The sequence below is a fragment of the Paralichthys olivaceus genome, chromosome 11 (assembly GCF_024713975.1).
Source record: "Paralichthys olivaceus isolate ysfri-2021 chromosome 11, ASM2471397v2, whole genome shotgun sequence".
NCBI lineage: Eukaryota > Metazoa > Chordata > Actinopteri > Pleuronectiformes > Paralichthyidae > Paralichthys > Paralichthys olivaceus.
This window is the reverse complement of record NC_091103.1, coordinates 18,288,605-18,304,347: the sequence shown is the minus strand read 5'-3', so window position 1 is coordinate 18,304,347 and position 15,743 is coordinate 18,288,605. Positions and strand designations below refer to the sequence as shown.

Here is a 15,743-nt window from a genome sequence, read left to right as displayed (position 1 = left end):
TTTAGCTGACACTTTTATCCAAAGCGACTACCAATAAGTGCATCAGCCATGAGGGAACAAACCCAGAATCAAGTAAGTACAGTTTGCTTCAAAAAAGCCAAACTAAAAAGTGCTACAATATAAGTGTCATATAAGTGCAACGAAATATATAAGTTAACCTACGACAGCAGATACAGTAGTATTCTAACAGAGAAGCTTATTCAAAGAATATACTCAGCCTAAATCCAAGCAGTCTATTATTATGACACCCCCAGAAGTCCAATGCACACACACAAAAGAAATTAAAAAATCGAAATGTCAAACCTTCAATACAATCAACTTTTCTGTTTTGAAAGGTTTTGTATTACTCATGTATTATCAGTATGTGAATACTTGAGAGCTTGGTTATTAGTTAAATAATAATTTAATTGAATGATAGAATATTTATCTGCAACTATTTTGACGGTTATCTGGTTCCAACTCCTAAAATGTGAGGTTTTGCTGCTCTTTTTATCTAAAGTATGTGATATTTTCCATTTTCTGACATTTCATTTCAGATCACTACCTTTCTGATCACATGTGCTTTTCCACTTCCAACGATTTTGGCACCTTTCCCTCCTTGTTCCAGCCTTTTCTGAATGAAACAAGTGGAATGGGTTTCCCCTTGCATGTGCGTGAGCGTGAGTGTGTGTGTGTGTGTGTGTGTGTATGTGTGTGTGTGTATGTGTTTGTGTGAGAGGTGTGCTGGCATTACTGTGTGCATGCAGTGTGTATTAGTGGGTTATGGTGGTGGGGGCAGACTGGGAGATGAGAGAGTGAAGGGGGTGAGAGAGAGAGGAGGGAGGCATGGGGGGGGGGGGGGGGGGGGGGTAGTTGAGCCGGGTTTTAAGAAAATGGGCGGGATGGGCTGTGCATTTGTGTGTGTGTGTGTGTGTGTGTGTGTGTGTGTGTGTGTGCGTGTGTGTGTGTGTGTGCAGGGAGAGGGGGGGGCGGAGCTGCAGACACTACCCCCCGCCCTCGCTCCTCTCTGTGCCCCTCGCAATTACCTGTTTCACCAGAATTGACGCGAGCGCGAGTTGGCGAGCACATGCCACGTTGAGAGAAACTGAGCTGAACTGCATTTGTGTTTCTTCCTGCGCTCGCAAGGACCGATTCCATCTGATCCACCTTTCAAATTCAAGAGAAAGAAACTCCAGCAGGTGACCAACAAACCTCTGAAGACCCACACCAGCCGCTGAGGATCTGAGACACTCCGCAAGGATGCACTTGTTGTCCGCCAGCCGCGTGTGCGCCCTCCTCATCACCGCGCTGCTCCACCGAGGTAAGCCAGTCTTCATCCACCGGCCAGCGGTGCGCTCCATGCGCCGTGCTCCCCGGCCACTGGAGCCGCAGGTACCCGGGGGTGAGAAGTCCCATCTGTCGCACGCAGGTGCCTCCATAAAAACTTCATGCCGGGTTTTCGCCACCTCTCTGGGTGAAAAGTAGAGCAGGGGCGTCGCTGTTTTTTTTTTACACTTATAAGTTAGTAAACTGAAATATATACTTTCTACTGTTGCTCATATAATGTGGATCGTTTAAACGCTAAATCACATAAATAGAAATACAAATTTCCCTCCCTTTCTTAAAAAAATTCAACAAAATCATTCGTTCATGTTTTCTGTCTCATCTTATAAACAATATAATACGCATTCACTTCCCTCCTTGTGATAAATTATCAAAAGAATCTGCCATGAATTCATTCTAAAGAAAATCCACTGAAATAGACCAAACAGTAAGTGGACCAGAAGTCCACTCTCCTCCTCTAAAGGTTTATTGTTCCATTAATGTGATCAATTCTTGCTCATACCTCTGAAAAGTGACTTTTCTGTCTATAAACTGCTCATGTGAGACACCAGGTTTGGTCCATTGTGCTACCCCCTCTCTTTTTTACCCCTCACAAGATGGGTGAGGCAGTGAGGCATCATCACCCAGTCTTCACATGCGCTCATGCCATGATGTCATCATGATGCCCCTCATTTTTTTATGTGCTTCCCCCCCTCCTGTTAATGCAGGCTGTGGAGCAGAATGATGCTGCTGTGCACATCCTGTCTGATTTATTGTAATTATGGGCTGCCTGTTGGGTGGGGAAAGCGCTTCTGACAGGCTCCCTCTTGTAATTACACGTTGGATGAGAGTCATTTTTTGATGTGGGCAGTTGTAATGGTTTGTACAAGTGAATGCTTCCAAGTTCTTGCAAAGACCTGTGGTTCTCTGGTCTATGATGTGTGCAGCAGCTTGGCATTAAGTAGTGATGTAAAAATACACTCTGAAAAACAGATGGTGGCTGTCTGAAAAACTTGAAACAAGAGCAAAGCATGCTCTTTTTTTAAGTTGTCTTAATTTTGCTCTTTAATGCAGAGACACTGAAGCCCTTCTGCGGTTTCCTTTTTGTCTGCTTCCCCAGGCCAACAGGTACCAGCGCCATGTGCTCACATCACTCAGCCAGGCCATTAAGCAAAGCTGTAGCTCAGAGTGCTCCCTTGGATAGGAAAGGGGCGGAGAGGTTGATCTCACTGTACTCCCTTCCACCATGTCACACTACAGTGGCGCCTGTTGTTGTAAATTAACACCATGCAGCACCTATCAGTCAGGCGCAGGTGGTTTATTTGAGAGGAAACGAAGGGTCCTTTTAAGGTGTTTTTACGCCACTGTGCTGCTGCAGTGCCGTGTACTTGAGAGCAGAGGAGAGGGCATTGAGTCTGTGTTGAGGTTCAGACTTTATGGTTGCCCACAGTGCTGTTTGTTTAGCAGACGTGCTGCCTTAGGTGATGGTCGAAACGTGTGCTCACAACAGATGGTCAGACAAAGATGTACAAGAAGTGAGCCTTGTGAAGTTCTTTTGAGTTACAAGAAAACACAAATAGTCCTTGTTCTTTGCCAATTTTCTCAATATGGGAAAGAAAAACCGACTGAAGAGGTTTTGTTGAGTTTTAGATTTGCAATAAAAACTGCATCGATACTCGTAATAAAAGTAGGCCGGTGTTTATTATATCTGAACAGATGAAAAAGCAACAGCCCCAGGGGCTCTAGTGTTAAGGCTGAGCCGAGGCCACAGTCAGAGAAAACAGAAAAACAGAGGTCTGAACTAGTCTAAGAACAAACAGTCTGGAAAGATGCGTCTGTTTTTTTGTTCACTCCCTTGTCTCCACCCTTCCCCCACCACCACCACCCGCACCGCCCCTCCTGAACAGACACACTGCGCTCGGTGTCACAGCTGGTATTACTTGTCAAGCAAGTGGGGCTCTCCCTTTTGCTAATGGGCTAATCTCCTGCCTGGGTCACCCAATTTCACCTGAGAGAGATTCACTCTCCTCTCTATCATCTTAAACTAGGTTATGTTCAGGCTTGTCTCATTAAGTATGTGCTGCTAATGCACAGGAACAAGAAAGAGCTGCTGTAATTGTATGTTTGGGTGATATCTAAGATTTTGTACCACTGTGTATTTGAGTGCTGGTGCGTGTCCCGTCTTGCTTAAAGCAGGTTTTCTCTTGATGTTTGAAGACTGCTTGTGGTTGTTACCTCTTTGAAGAGAGATTTCTTTGTGACTGGCACAGTGTTGTATCCCTTCATGCAAAATTCAGTTGCAGCCATGAGAAGTATGGCAACTCAACTGAAACATGGCTTTGAATGGAAATGCTGCATCTGTACTTAACTTTGTGCCATCGCTTTAATACCTCCCCTCCCAAAAGACTTTATGTGTGTGCGTTCATCAAATTTTGAAAAACGGCTAGTTCGCAAACTGCAGAATGCAGTCGATTTTTGAGTAAGGGGATGAAAACATGAGGAAAGGGGAGAAGCTGCAGTCTTTAAATAATTAAGTTCAACCTCAAAACACATGTAATCTGACTGACAATGTCTGAAACAAATGAACAAATCCCATCCTAATCCAAAGCTCCTCTCATTCTTTTACATCAGGAGTGCCTAAAATGGCCTCAAAGGTGACATCTATGTGTGTCATTATCCTACCGGATGTTCAGCCCTAATTCGGTAGATGATAATATCTCTGAAAAGGCTCCCTCAGTCCTCTGTTATGAGCGAAACTATGAGGTGGATTCTTCTTTAGTATTACACAGATTGTTTCCTTGTGTGTCTGTGAGAAACGACCTCAGTATTGGACAGAAAGAGAGACAGATGCCATCACTCAACCGAGAATCAAATAGCGAGCGGGATGTAAGAAAGAAGCAGATGTTGGGTAAGGAGGATTAAGTTTGCATGTGCTCGTTTGTGTGCATTATCGGCTCCTCGGGCCTCGATTGGAATAACAAGTGAGCGGTAATGTGAGTAGACGGGTAGAGGTGCCGCTGATTGAACGACAGAAAGGGGGACACTTTTGTGGGCTCCTTAGACGCGAGCGGGCCGCTCAGGCAGCCGAGCAGCAGAGGTTGTACTGTAAATTAAGGCAACATTAGGGTGGGGTAGCCCAGTGTCACTTCCCATCAGGGGGTGCAGAATTCCTCCCAGTGCCCCTGGAAGCAGCAGCACTTTAAAGCCAAGATGTGGGAATCAAGCTTAATTAACTATAACATTATAACTTTAGCTTTTAATTACAACAAAGAAAAAATAGAGATGGTATTTGTGGGTGATGTAAACCTAAAATAAATAAATAACCTCAAGTTATGACGAAATTAAAACATGGCCATTACATAATCTGTTATGCAGCACAAAAAGAGCAAAGAGTGGGTTTAGTGCAAATCTGGCATTTGGGAAATATTTATACAAGAGTCAATCATTAAACTGCTTTACATCTTTACAGTTTCTAAAAAAGACAGCAGGCCAATGCATCAGCTTGTCCCCAGAGACATGATGCTTATAACATATGCGTATTTATACCATATGGTGTGGTGCCCCTCATACAGTAGACCTTAAATTAAATGTAGATTAATCAGTCGTCTGACAATTTGCAAATAAGGAGCACAGCAGCACACTTCCATTAAACTGTAATTCTGATGTAACTTTGTTTAATATAGATAAGCATTACTGATTTCTTTCTTCTTTTGTCTGCCCTGCACCCATCACACAGTGGGCTCACCATCCACCCACCCACTACCCCCACCGCTACATACTCTCCCGGTTTCTCTCCACCCCCGGCAGATCTCTGAACAGGTGGAGGAGTGTTGGTTTTTAGGGCCGTGCAGGGGGCAAGCCTCTCTTTATGGCTCCTGTTTGTTAGTGCAGTTGTTGAAAGAAAAGCTGTGTTCCCATCATTCACAGCTAAATTATTTTACTTTAATATTTGATTAAAATTTAAAGAGGTTTGTTTTTGTAAAGCACTAAAACAGTGCTTGGTTATCAGATATATATATTTTGGGGGATTTCTTCCAATGTCTCACCAATGAACCAAACTCCACCTTTAGATTGGATGTAGTGGGACAGCAGTGAAGAAATATGAGCCACCACAGGAACATGCTGAGTTTCCTCCACGTCGGAGGGAGCAATTCTAGTACTGTTGGCTCACTGACTGGGGAGATGTATGAGTGGCTTCACCTTTAGAAAATGAAAGGACTTGTGTGGCAAAAGTAATCACTCTCAGGCAATGACTCAATGAGAAAAGGGTCTTTTGTTTGCCTTTGACGGTTTTACACACAGAATTATCAGTAAAACAGCAGCAAGTGAATCTTAATTACACTTTGGTGATTGGCTTGTCCCACTTTAAGACCTGGAGTGTGAGGTATATTCAGTTTTTTAAATCTCTGCTCAAACTACCCTGTCAGCTCTCCATTCTTTCTTGGTAATTTGCCCTGCAGGTTGAATTTATCCCTGTAATGACTTTTTGCGCATGCTGTTTTGCAGTTTATTTATACTGAGGTGAGGCCGTTTTAAACAGACGAAGGCTTTAGAATGTGTTACCAAACATCTCCCTCGTCTGTTTCTCGCTTTCCTCATTTTGCACACAGGTTCCTCGCTCCGCTGTGCAAAATAATGGTTTATTTGTTATCCAAAGGGGAGGGACCAGAGTGCTATTGTTTCAGCCATAAAGAAAGGCTTAACAACAGGAGAGAGAGATGACTGTGCTATGCAGTCGTGCTTCTTTCTTTATGCAGGAATACCCCCATTGAAATGCATGAAGGTATCCTTGGTTTTGGTGAAAGACCAACGGCACTCTGAAATTGGGCAGCCCTTGTTTCAGGGACAAAAAAGTGAGGTTGTTTCTGTCTTTTGTCATTGACGCAGCCCCCGGCTTTCACTGCTCTCCTGTGGACTCCCGCCGACTACATTGTGAGGAAGGCTCTTTTTTAAACAAATGAATGTATGATAGTGACTTCTTGCTCCCGCTCCTCTCTTTGTCATTAATATGGAACAGCACACGCCCCTCGGAGGGGGCACGGAGGAGCTGCTGCCAGTCCCCGCACTTCACATGAGCAACTGGAGTGTTAGTGGGGGGGGTTGTGTTGGGGAGGGCCTCGCTCCTCCATATGAAAAGCCGTGGCCACACCCATATTTAACAAGGCCTGGATCTTTGTTCAAATCCTCCATTAGAGTCATTGCTCTGTTTTAATGAATTCTCCCCCATTAACTGTGATGGTAATCATTTCATCCCAGAGAATATTTAAGGAATACCGTGAAGGGGTACATGTGTATGGAAATCCAGTGGTGCTTAGGTGCTCTTTGTTTTTGTTAGTTACATTTAACTAACTTCTTTTTCTCATTATAATGTATCTCACAGATACAACAAGGACAAAGCAGTAACACTGTTCACACCACCGACAGCCGAGTGTCACCACATGGGAGCAGCAGAAGCAGCAGGGGCTCAAACTGACCCTTATAGAGGGTCAGCAGTGAACCTCTGATATTTATGCCTTCACTGCCATAAAGTCATTATTTCTGCGTATTTATGAGAGTCAAGTGGCGAGACAGGAGGTTGCTATTGTATTAAACCTTCCATTGACTTTGTCATAGGCTCAGGGAAGTCGACACAGCTTTTGCGCAAAAGGGTGAACATTCATTTCCAGCCTCTGGCCAACTAACAACATGACACAGAGTTTTGTATTCCCGCTCGTCTCTGAATCAGCCTCTGTTACATCCGAATCTCTCACAATACGGAGAAGTCCCCCTATTCATTTGGACGCAGTTTGGCGATTTTTCATTCATGAAACGTCGCACTGCTCCCTGGTATGTCTTGTATTGGGGAATCAACAGAATGGTCCTGTGTCTTCATTTGACCTCATCATTCACATTCTTGCCATTTTGAAAGTTGTTTCTTTGTGTTGTGCCGATGTCCACCATCCCTCCTTCATGGGCTGCAGCAGCAGGCTGCAGTGCCTCGAGCTATCTTTGATTACATGCTGCTTTGGCTGAACTTGAAGGAGACAGTCGTTCTCATTCAGGGAGACTCTCTTTCACAGGGGAAACCATGAGTATATTTCTGATTAGAATTAAAAGCCTGCCAGTCATTTATTGCCTAAATAAGAAATAAGATTGAAGATTGATTGGTTGTCCTGTCTCTTTAGGTCATCTATACTCTTGGTGCTACACATGAACTTCTACAGAGGTCTAAAAAACACTCCTGGAAAAACTACTGTAGATGTTGTTTTTAAATTAAAATCACAACAAGTAGTTATATTCTTACCATGTGAGTTATATTTGTAGTAAATGTCTCCTTTACTAGATTTCAAACTGCTCTGTGTATGAGAATTCCAGTCAGAGATTGCCAGTACATGGAGAGACTGTGGAGCAGCCCCACTAATGACATGAAAAAAAGGCAGAAATTATTATTTAACATCTTCACAAATGTGTGTTAAGGAGGAAAATAATTATTCTCATCATATTACAAATTGGTGTTATGCTGCTCTGGGCAAATTCATTAATTTAATTTATTCATATATTTATAAAAAACCACTAAGCAAACAGAGGGATGACACAGCACACACCTCTCACCAACCTGAGACAGGTTTAACAACCCACTGTCATCTGATAAAGCAGTTGAACTAAGCGATAGAGGGGAGGGCTGGGAGATAAGGCAATACATTATATCGAGATAAAAATTTAATGTAAGCTGATATTGATAATTAGCGCAATAAATGTCACAATATCATAATTTTTTTAGTTGAAAGAAGAATTTTTGCTCCTGAGTGAAGATTGTGGTTTTATACTCTTGCTATTGATAAAAATTTATATGGTTTTATCGTCCAGACCTAAGTGGTTTATATAATAAGAGAGGATAAATTAAAAGAAAGAAAGGGTGATAGGGCTAAAAGTAAATAGTTAGAATGAATGAATTAAATGTGATAGATAGACAGTTGAAATATTTTGCTAAAAAGAGCAACATTTGAAATGTTCGATATAAGGTTTAGGCACAGTTGAGCTCATATGACAGGGGTGTGGTGATGCGTCAGACTCTAGACAGCTAATAATCTTGAGTTTCATCAAGCATGTAAAAACTACTCTCTTTAGTGTTTTCTAGTGAAACATACAAATTCTCCTCTATGTACGTAAATCAATATCACTCACTCCACTTTGAAAGCAAGACGCTTTCACACCCTGGTCCTTGGATGGTTAAGATTTCTATCCTGGCCTCGGGGCATATTTGTACTAATGTGCAGCTTCATGGAAAAAACAAAAAAAACATGATTAATTGAGGAGACATGTAATCCTCACAACAGATTAAACTGTTACTCAAACCTGTCTGGTTGTGAGCCGAGCGCACCAGCAGCAGCTGCACTGTTTCCTCAGATTCCACCTCAGTACTTATTCAAAAAAGCCAAACAGTGGCTGATCGCATGACGATTATCCCTGCTAGCAACAATGCTCTGGTTAATGCATGACTTGTGGATGTGTTAGATGTCTCATGATAAGGCACTCTGCTTGGCTGTTAAGTATTCTGCTGTTCTTCTTCCAGACTTTACGATGAGGGTGAAGAGATGCTTGTCTGGTAATTGGATGCAATACTTAATTTTCTAATGGAACGTCTTAGGTCAAGTAGCCCTGTGTCCCGAGGAGAATTTCTAAGCATTACACATCCCATTGATGCAATTTAAATAACGACTTTTGTTCTGACTTATCCCCTTAGTACAAAAAGTATGCCTCTTGCTTTTTTACTCTGGCTCCACTGCAGTGTGGGCGCATAAGGAAAATAGTAAACTCCCAGGCAGCCTGTCTACCTGATGCCCTTGTCACATCAAACTTGCATTATTACCATGCCTGGCTGCTCTATAGAGCGAGGACATTATTAAATGAACTTTGCGGTGTTTAATTCTGAGCTATGAAGATGCCATAACCCATTATGCTACCATTCATTTTCCCTTTAGGCAAGTATTAGATACGGAGGAGATGACACATCATTTCCTCATATAATGATTATGATTTCATTTGAATGTGCAGGGTCAAGAAGCAAAAAAAATGTGACAGTGAAAAATGAGCACTCATTTCCTTTAGTGAGTGTGAAGGCAGGGACATTTAGAGTAAAGCGACCTGGATGTTTTTACTCTTTTTCTGAGGAAATCTCAGGATTACCTGTCTCATTGTGGAGGGCTTGCCACAACACGCTTATCTAAACACGCAGCGCACCAAACTAAGACATTATCACAGCAATGAGCATATTTGTTCAGACAATAATATCTCCCTGAGTGTTTCTGATAATTAGACAACTTTGTTACCTTCCTGCTCATGGTGGCATTTCTTTTGATATCATGCTTGAATGAACATATTTCCTCTTGCCCTCAGTAATGTTTTATGTTTATTGCATTTTCACATTTCAGGTCATTACATCTGTAAATATGCATGTTCTCCATATTACAAAAACTGGGAACAGTGAAGGCAGGTGAGAAATTAGTTCTTTAGAGGTAATTTTTTCCCTCTCTGGCTCTGTTTTCAGTCGGCATGTTTGTGACATTTTGCTGAGAGCTTTTAATGAACCATAAAACAAGACTAAAGCCTTAGACTGATAGCTTAAGTGAGCATATGGCAAATAGCATATTCAGATTGTACCCAGATTGATTTGAGAAATTCTGGATAGTAAAAAACCCACAAGAAGTGCAATTTTTGCAAATCAGAACCAAACGTTTGGAAGTGCTTTGAAATGCGAATCCACTTGTGACACATCTGATTCTCTGCAGACGCCTCTCCGTCCAGATGCTCTGACTGTTTGGATTTCAAAGTGTCTTTTGATGCACTCACAACGAGATGTGTCAAATCCAGATTGACAGTAGCAACATAGCTACTTATGCCCATCTATACTACAGCAAATCCTACCGATAGGTTGGTGATATCTGGACACACGAATCCAATCTAATCACAGAACGCAGTGTGGAAAGTCCTCAACATCTGTTCTGAGAAACAAATCTGTCCGACAAAAGCCTAAAGGCTCTACTTTAATATATGGAAACTGGTACGTCCATTTCAGACGATCATCACTGCCCACATATTTCCTTGAGTCCTTTACATTGGCATGGTTGTTTATGTACCTCTTGATCATGAACTTCTTTAGAAAGAGGAGGAAGCAGGCACATTGCAAAGTGTGTGTCCTTTTGCCCAGGCAAAGTAACGTTAGCAACTCAAAGTCTCTCCTCAAAAAGTTCCACCATATTGACATTTCTTCCTCGTGTCCTATGGTTACTCACTTGAGCTATTGGCTGCACAGGCCCCCCTGGATTTCCAAGGTACTGCTCCATTTTGTCTCTTTCATTCATATCGGGAAGTTTTTAGATAAAGTGCAGAAATATGGAATGTAATCAGAGTGACAATGCTAAACTGCGGATTTTAAGTAGGTTGTCTTACTTTAAGCTTCCTTAAATTCTGAACTGTCAGCATAGGATACAGAGTTCCACCCACACTACTACCCACACTTAGTATGCTGCAATATATTGAAAACCACCAGTGATAGCATCATGATAGCATGAAATTCTCCGGCAATCCTTCCTGTAGTTGCGAGGATGTTTCACTCTGGACCAAAGTGCTAACTTGGCTAAAACTTTATTCACACTGCATATTTGCAGGTACAATTTCATATATATATATTTTTTTTTTTTTGTTTTTTAAACATCACAGCAAAGGTGCTACAAATCGGCAGGGGGGGGTTTGTTCTGTTGCAATTTATAGCTTTAAGCCTCAGGCCTCTGTTTTCTTTTTGTCTGACCAAGCAGCTCATCGCACCAAAAGACTCCGAACACCACATTGACTCATTTTGCTTGAAGCGGGAAAGTATGTGCAGAACATTTCTGTGGAGACTTTTACTCCTGAGCTCTTGAGGCCACATTGTAGATATGTTGTAGATATCTTTCTCTGGTGGAGGAGGCACTGGTGCATTTTTACTTATTGACAGGTTTCTGTGTAAAATGTGGTGTTTTCTCTGCTGCTCACTGTCAGTTATCTGCAGGGCTTCTCCTGCTCGTGTTCTGCATGTACCACACATGACAAGAAGCAGAGGGGGAGCGGTTGGAGATGTGCAGCACAGTGGTGGATGGTTAAAAGCACTTACCTTGATGTATGGCTTCTCCTCATGCCATGATGGAAGAAAGGAAAATGTAATAGCCACTACTAATGAAATTATTGTGCCTTAAAGGACCCCTGCATCCAAGATGACAGTGACATATGCTGAATTACATAAACTGAGAATGGTTATCTCATCCTACAGAAACAAAAAGCACTAATAAAAGAGTCAGATTGGGTTTATCGTGGCAGTTTTATTTGCCATGTGTCTTTGAGAAAGGGGGGATAACACCATTAGTGACCTTGCTTTGGCAAAAAATAAAATGTCCTTTGTTTTTGCTTACTTCACATTAGCAATTGCTTTCCATTTTATAGAGTACACAGATTCATCATCCTCAGAAACCAGCCTGGCACCGGTTGTTGGAGTTCACACCAGTTTTTAGACAAATCATGTTACAAGTCCTAAAGTTGTGTGAAGACTCAGCGGTGTGACAGTGCATGTTAATGTCCAACCTTTCACAGCACTGCATCAAAGCAGATGTTGGTCTATGGGTATTAAATGTGAAACCACACAGATTTGATGTGCAAGCAGGTACTTAATCCTTTGTGTGTATTATCTGCATTCCACGTATTCCTCCCACCGCTCTCTGCTCTGTTCAGCCAGCTGAGGCTTTAGGACCCCCCCAGAGCCAGAACCTGAAGCAGGATACAATTTGAAACCGTCATGCCCTCCTAATACCAACCAGGCTGCTTGGCTTATTGGAATGGGAAGCACTGCCTCTCTGTTTCTCAGTGAAGGGTTAGAAGGTCAGGTCTGTCATTATTAGTGCACAACAGCATACACAACTCTTTGCTCAACTAATGTGCAAGCCTCAGCCTCGCTACGGCAATTATCAGAGATGAGAGCTTCACAAGCCGTCACCTGAACAAATGAAAGATCTACATTTTCTGTTGTTTACAGCCTAACAAGGCATATATTATTGATACTGTGCATTAAATTCAGACAATGATAAAACTAATTGCACATATTTCCATTTATCATGCCTCATGCAGCGTCTAATGAAGCACTTTAAGATCGATAGGTGGATGCTTTCTTGTTTACCCACATAGCAAATGTGATGGGCCCTGGGCTGATTCATCTCCCTCTGTCTCCACAGCGCTGGTCAGGGTTAGCTCTGTTGTGTGGGTTTGTTACCAGCTCTGCTGTGTGTGTGTGTGTGTGTGTGTGTGTGTGTGTGTGTGTGTGTGTGGACAAGTTTCATTTCAGATCCATTTACCTTGAACAGGGTGTGTTGTGACAGCAGGTTTGATTGGTATCCTCAGGCACCAACTGCAACTGTAATATGGTCATACAGATAGTATAATGGTAAACACAACTGTTCCCTGTCCTGGCAATTCTGCAATCTCACTCTGACAACGAGGAATGAGACACAAATCTCTTACAGCATTGTCACACTTTAATGCTGGGTTGTAATATGCAAACCAATGGGAATCTGTTCTTTCTCTTTATACATTTGGCTCGTTCCTCCCCCTCTGGTTGACGTTGTTTGTAAGACAGGTCAGGATCTTCTGTTGACATCATGGCAACAGTGTCTTAGTTCAGGCTAAAATTAAATCAGTTGTACATGATTCAACATGATCATGATTACATTGTGTAAGATTCAATCATGATCGATCATAGGGAAAAGGAACATGATTACATTGTGCATGATCAAAATGTTACATTTCCCTGACAATCTCCCCTTTTGATCATGTGCAACCATAAAAGTCAACACTCAGAGGGTGGGGGAACCTCACCCTGTCAGGGGTTTGACTTCAGCTGTGTGCCAAGATCATCACCATCATCATATGGTGGAATTGAAGCAAAGTAATTGCACTGACATTTGGCAGTGTTTTTTTTTTGTTTAGTTTTTTACAAGACACAATGCAATTGGAACCACAATCACAAGGACTAATATTGTAAGGCAACATGTTGTTCCTTCAAGACCACAGCCCGTTCCCCTAAAGGTGTGCTGGGGTCAGTTGTCAGGCATTTGTCTTTTAATGTCATAAGTCACTGTCTTAATTAAATGTTCTTATTTGTTGCCCTTGTGATGTTCCTTCTGTCTTCTTTCTTCTGTCTCCTCCTTGGTCTGTAGCAGCTGTGGGTTTTTAAACCTCAGGAAGAATAGCCTTCTTTCGTCTGCTTCTCTTCATCGTCTGTGAGTGGAGCAGGACTCTCTCCCTGGGCCTCCCTCTCAAGTGGCGGCATCTTTCTGGCACCTTATTCCTTTCACCTTAACCGCCGTAGGTGTGGTGAGGAGCACTTGATGTGGTCCTGTCCATCTGGGTTTTCTCCAGTGCTTCCTCTTCAGGTCCTTTATCAGCACCCAGTCTCCTGCGTTCAGGTTATGCAGCTGGCCCTCTGTGTGCTGCTTTCACCTCAGGGGAGGGCCATCCCAGCATTCATAGGTCTGTCTGTAAGACATTCAAATGTTGACAGACCTGTTCTGGCCCTTCCCCTCCTTCTCAAGGACATTAACACTAGTAGCACAGTTTTTATCCATGTGAGTGCTGTCTCATCAGAGCATTTGAGCAGTTTGTTTTTAATCGTTTCATTTTCTCTTTTAACTGCTCCACCGCTCTGTGGATGGTAGGCACAATGCTGTTTCAAATTGATACCCAAAAAAATGTTGAAGGTTGATTAATTGCATTATTTACAAAATGAGTTCTGTTATCACTGCTGATGGGATTCCCCATCGGGGAATGATTTCTTGCACTAACACCTTTGCCACTGCAGAGGCATCTGCTTTACCTGTAGGGAAAACTTCAACCCATTTAGAAAACATGTCAACAGCCACAAGACAATATTTCGTTCCTTCCTGTGGTGTTAGTTCAATGAAATCCATTTGCAAGTGATCAAACGGTCACCCAGGGGGAGGGTGGCTTGAGGCTTGTCTGTCCTGGCCTCTTGTAGTGTTGTTTGTCAGACAAATTGTGAGTGAGTTATTTGTGAAGCCTCTAGTGAACCAGTGTTTGTTTACTGCATCCTCTGCATCCACATATCCCATTTGCCAATTTTGCATTAAAAAAACAAAACAAAAAAAACAAATTTGCATTCTTGCTGGTGAGTGTGCACATGAAACGATGCTTTGAATATATCTACCACTTAATTTTGGAAGATTTTTAAAATTCACTTGTTTTATAACCATGGTAACAATGTCTTAGTTATATTGTAACAGATTATATCATGATCAGTCATAGGGGAAATAAACGTGATTACATTGTGCCTAATCAAAATGTTGCATTTCCCTTACATCCCCCAGGACCAATAGGCCGCAAATGTTCTTAGGAATAGGCAATTTAGAGCGGGGGCTGAGGCCGGGCAGAGACGCATTTACAGCAGGCAGCTCCTGTGGCGCAAACAGACAGCCTGGCAGATAGACAGACTGGTAGATAGACAGGCAGTTACTTGAACAAAAAGCTGAATGTAATTGAGTAAATAGTTGAATCTGTATCTGCCAGCTGGGTCAACATTACAAAAACAAAAAAAATAATCAAATTCACTAAATGTCTACCCAGTAGGAGGATGCTTTTAGTCTGATCATGTGCTGGATGTTTCCACCTTGACCCTGCTGCAGGGCTCTCTCTGTTCACATAAATATAAAATGATATGCTGAGTGTGGGGGTTTGTCATGCGTCTTGGCTGCAACCAACAATTATTCCTATCCCTAATTCTACTGTCATATATCTGTCAGAAAATAAGGGGGAGATGCCCATCACATGTTCCCCAGAGCATGTGCCTGTTTCATATGGAAAACAGCCCAGAACCCTAATGATATTTAATTTGCAGTGATTTAAAACAGAAATAAGTTGAGTAGACATTTCTTCTTGATAAATTAATTCTCAAATCAATTGAGAGCTGAAGCAAGTAGCCAATCAATCGATTTCTGGAAAGTGAATCACTGACAGCTTTGATAATCGATGCGTAATTTCAGTAATTTTTCAAGCAAAAATGTCACCCAGTCTCTATTTCAAGCTTCTCAGCGGGATTGCATTCTTTTCTCTTTTTAAAATTGATATTTTTGGGCAGACAGACATCACCATGTTCTCTGAGGAGTTATGATGGGCTATTTCATGACATGTCAGACCAAATTATCATTCAAACAACAATAGAGACATTTGATCAGTCAGAAATGAAAATAATCATTAGTTGCAGCCCTAATGTCTTGTAGGGGTGACTAATGGATAATCTTTTTAATTGAAAAAAAAAAAACATTATCAATGAAGCAATTAATATTGTTGTTAAGACAGTGTCAGTAGTTCAAGGTGACATCTTCAAATTGTTTGCTTTTTCTGACTAACAGCCCAAAGATCTTCTG

General features: G+C 42.0%; 1 protein-coding gene across 2 annotated transcripts in view; it reads left to right on the top strand.

Moving 5' to 3' along the window:
- The first annotated feature begins 1,008 nt into the window (after positions 1-1,008).
- Positions 1,009-15,743, top strand: part of LOC109630347 (CD166 antigen homolog) — a 40,296-nt gene continuing 25,561 nt past the window's right edge. For both annotated transcript variants that reach the window (XM_069534493.1, XM_069534492.1), the window contains exon 1: positions 1,009-1,300. In XM_069534493.1, coding sequence (XP_069390594.1) covers positions 1,240-1,300 — 61 coding nt within the window. In that variant the 5' untranslated portion in view covers positions 1,009-1,239. The remainder of the gene's footprint in view (positions 1,301-15,743) is intronic.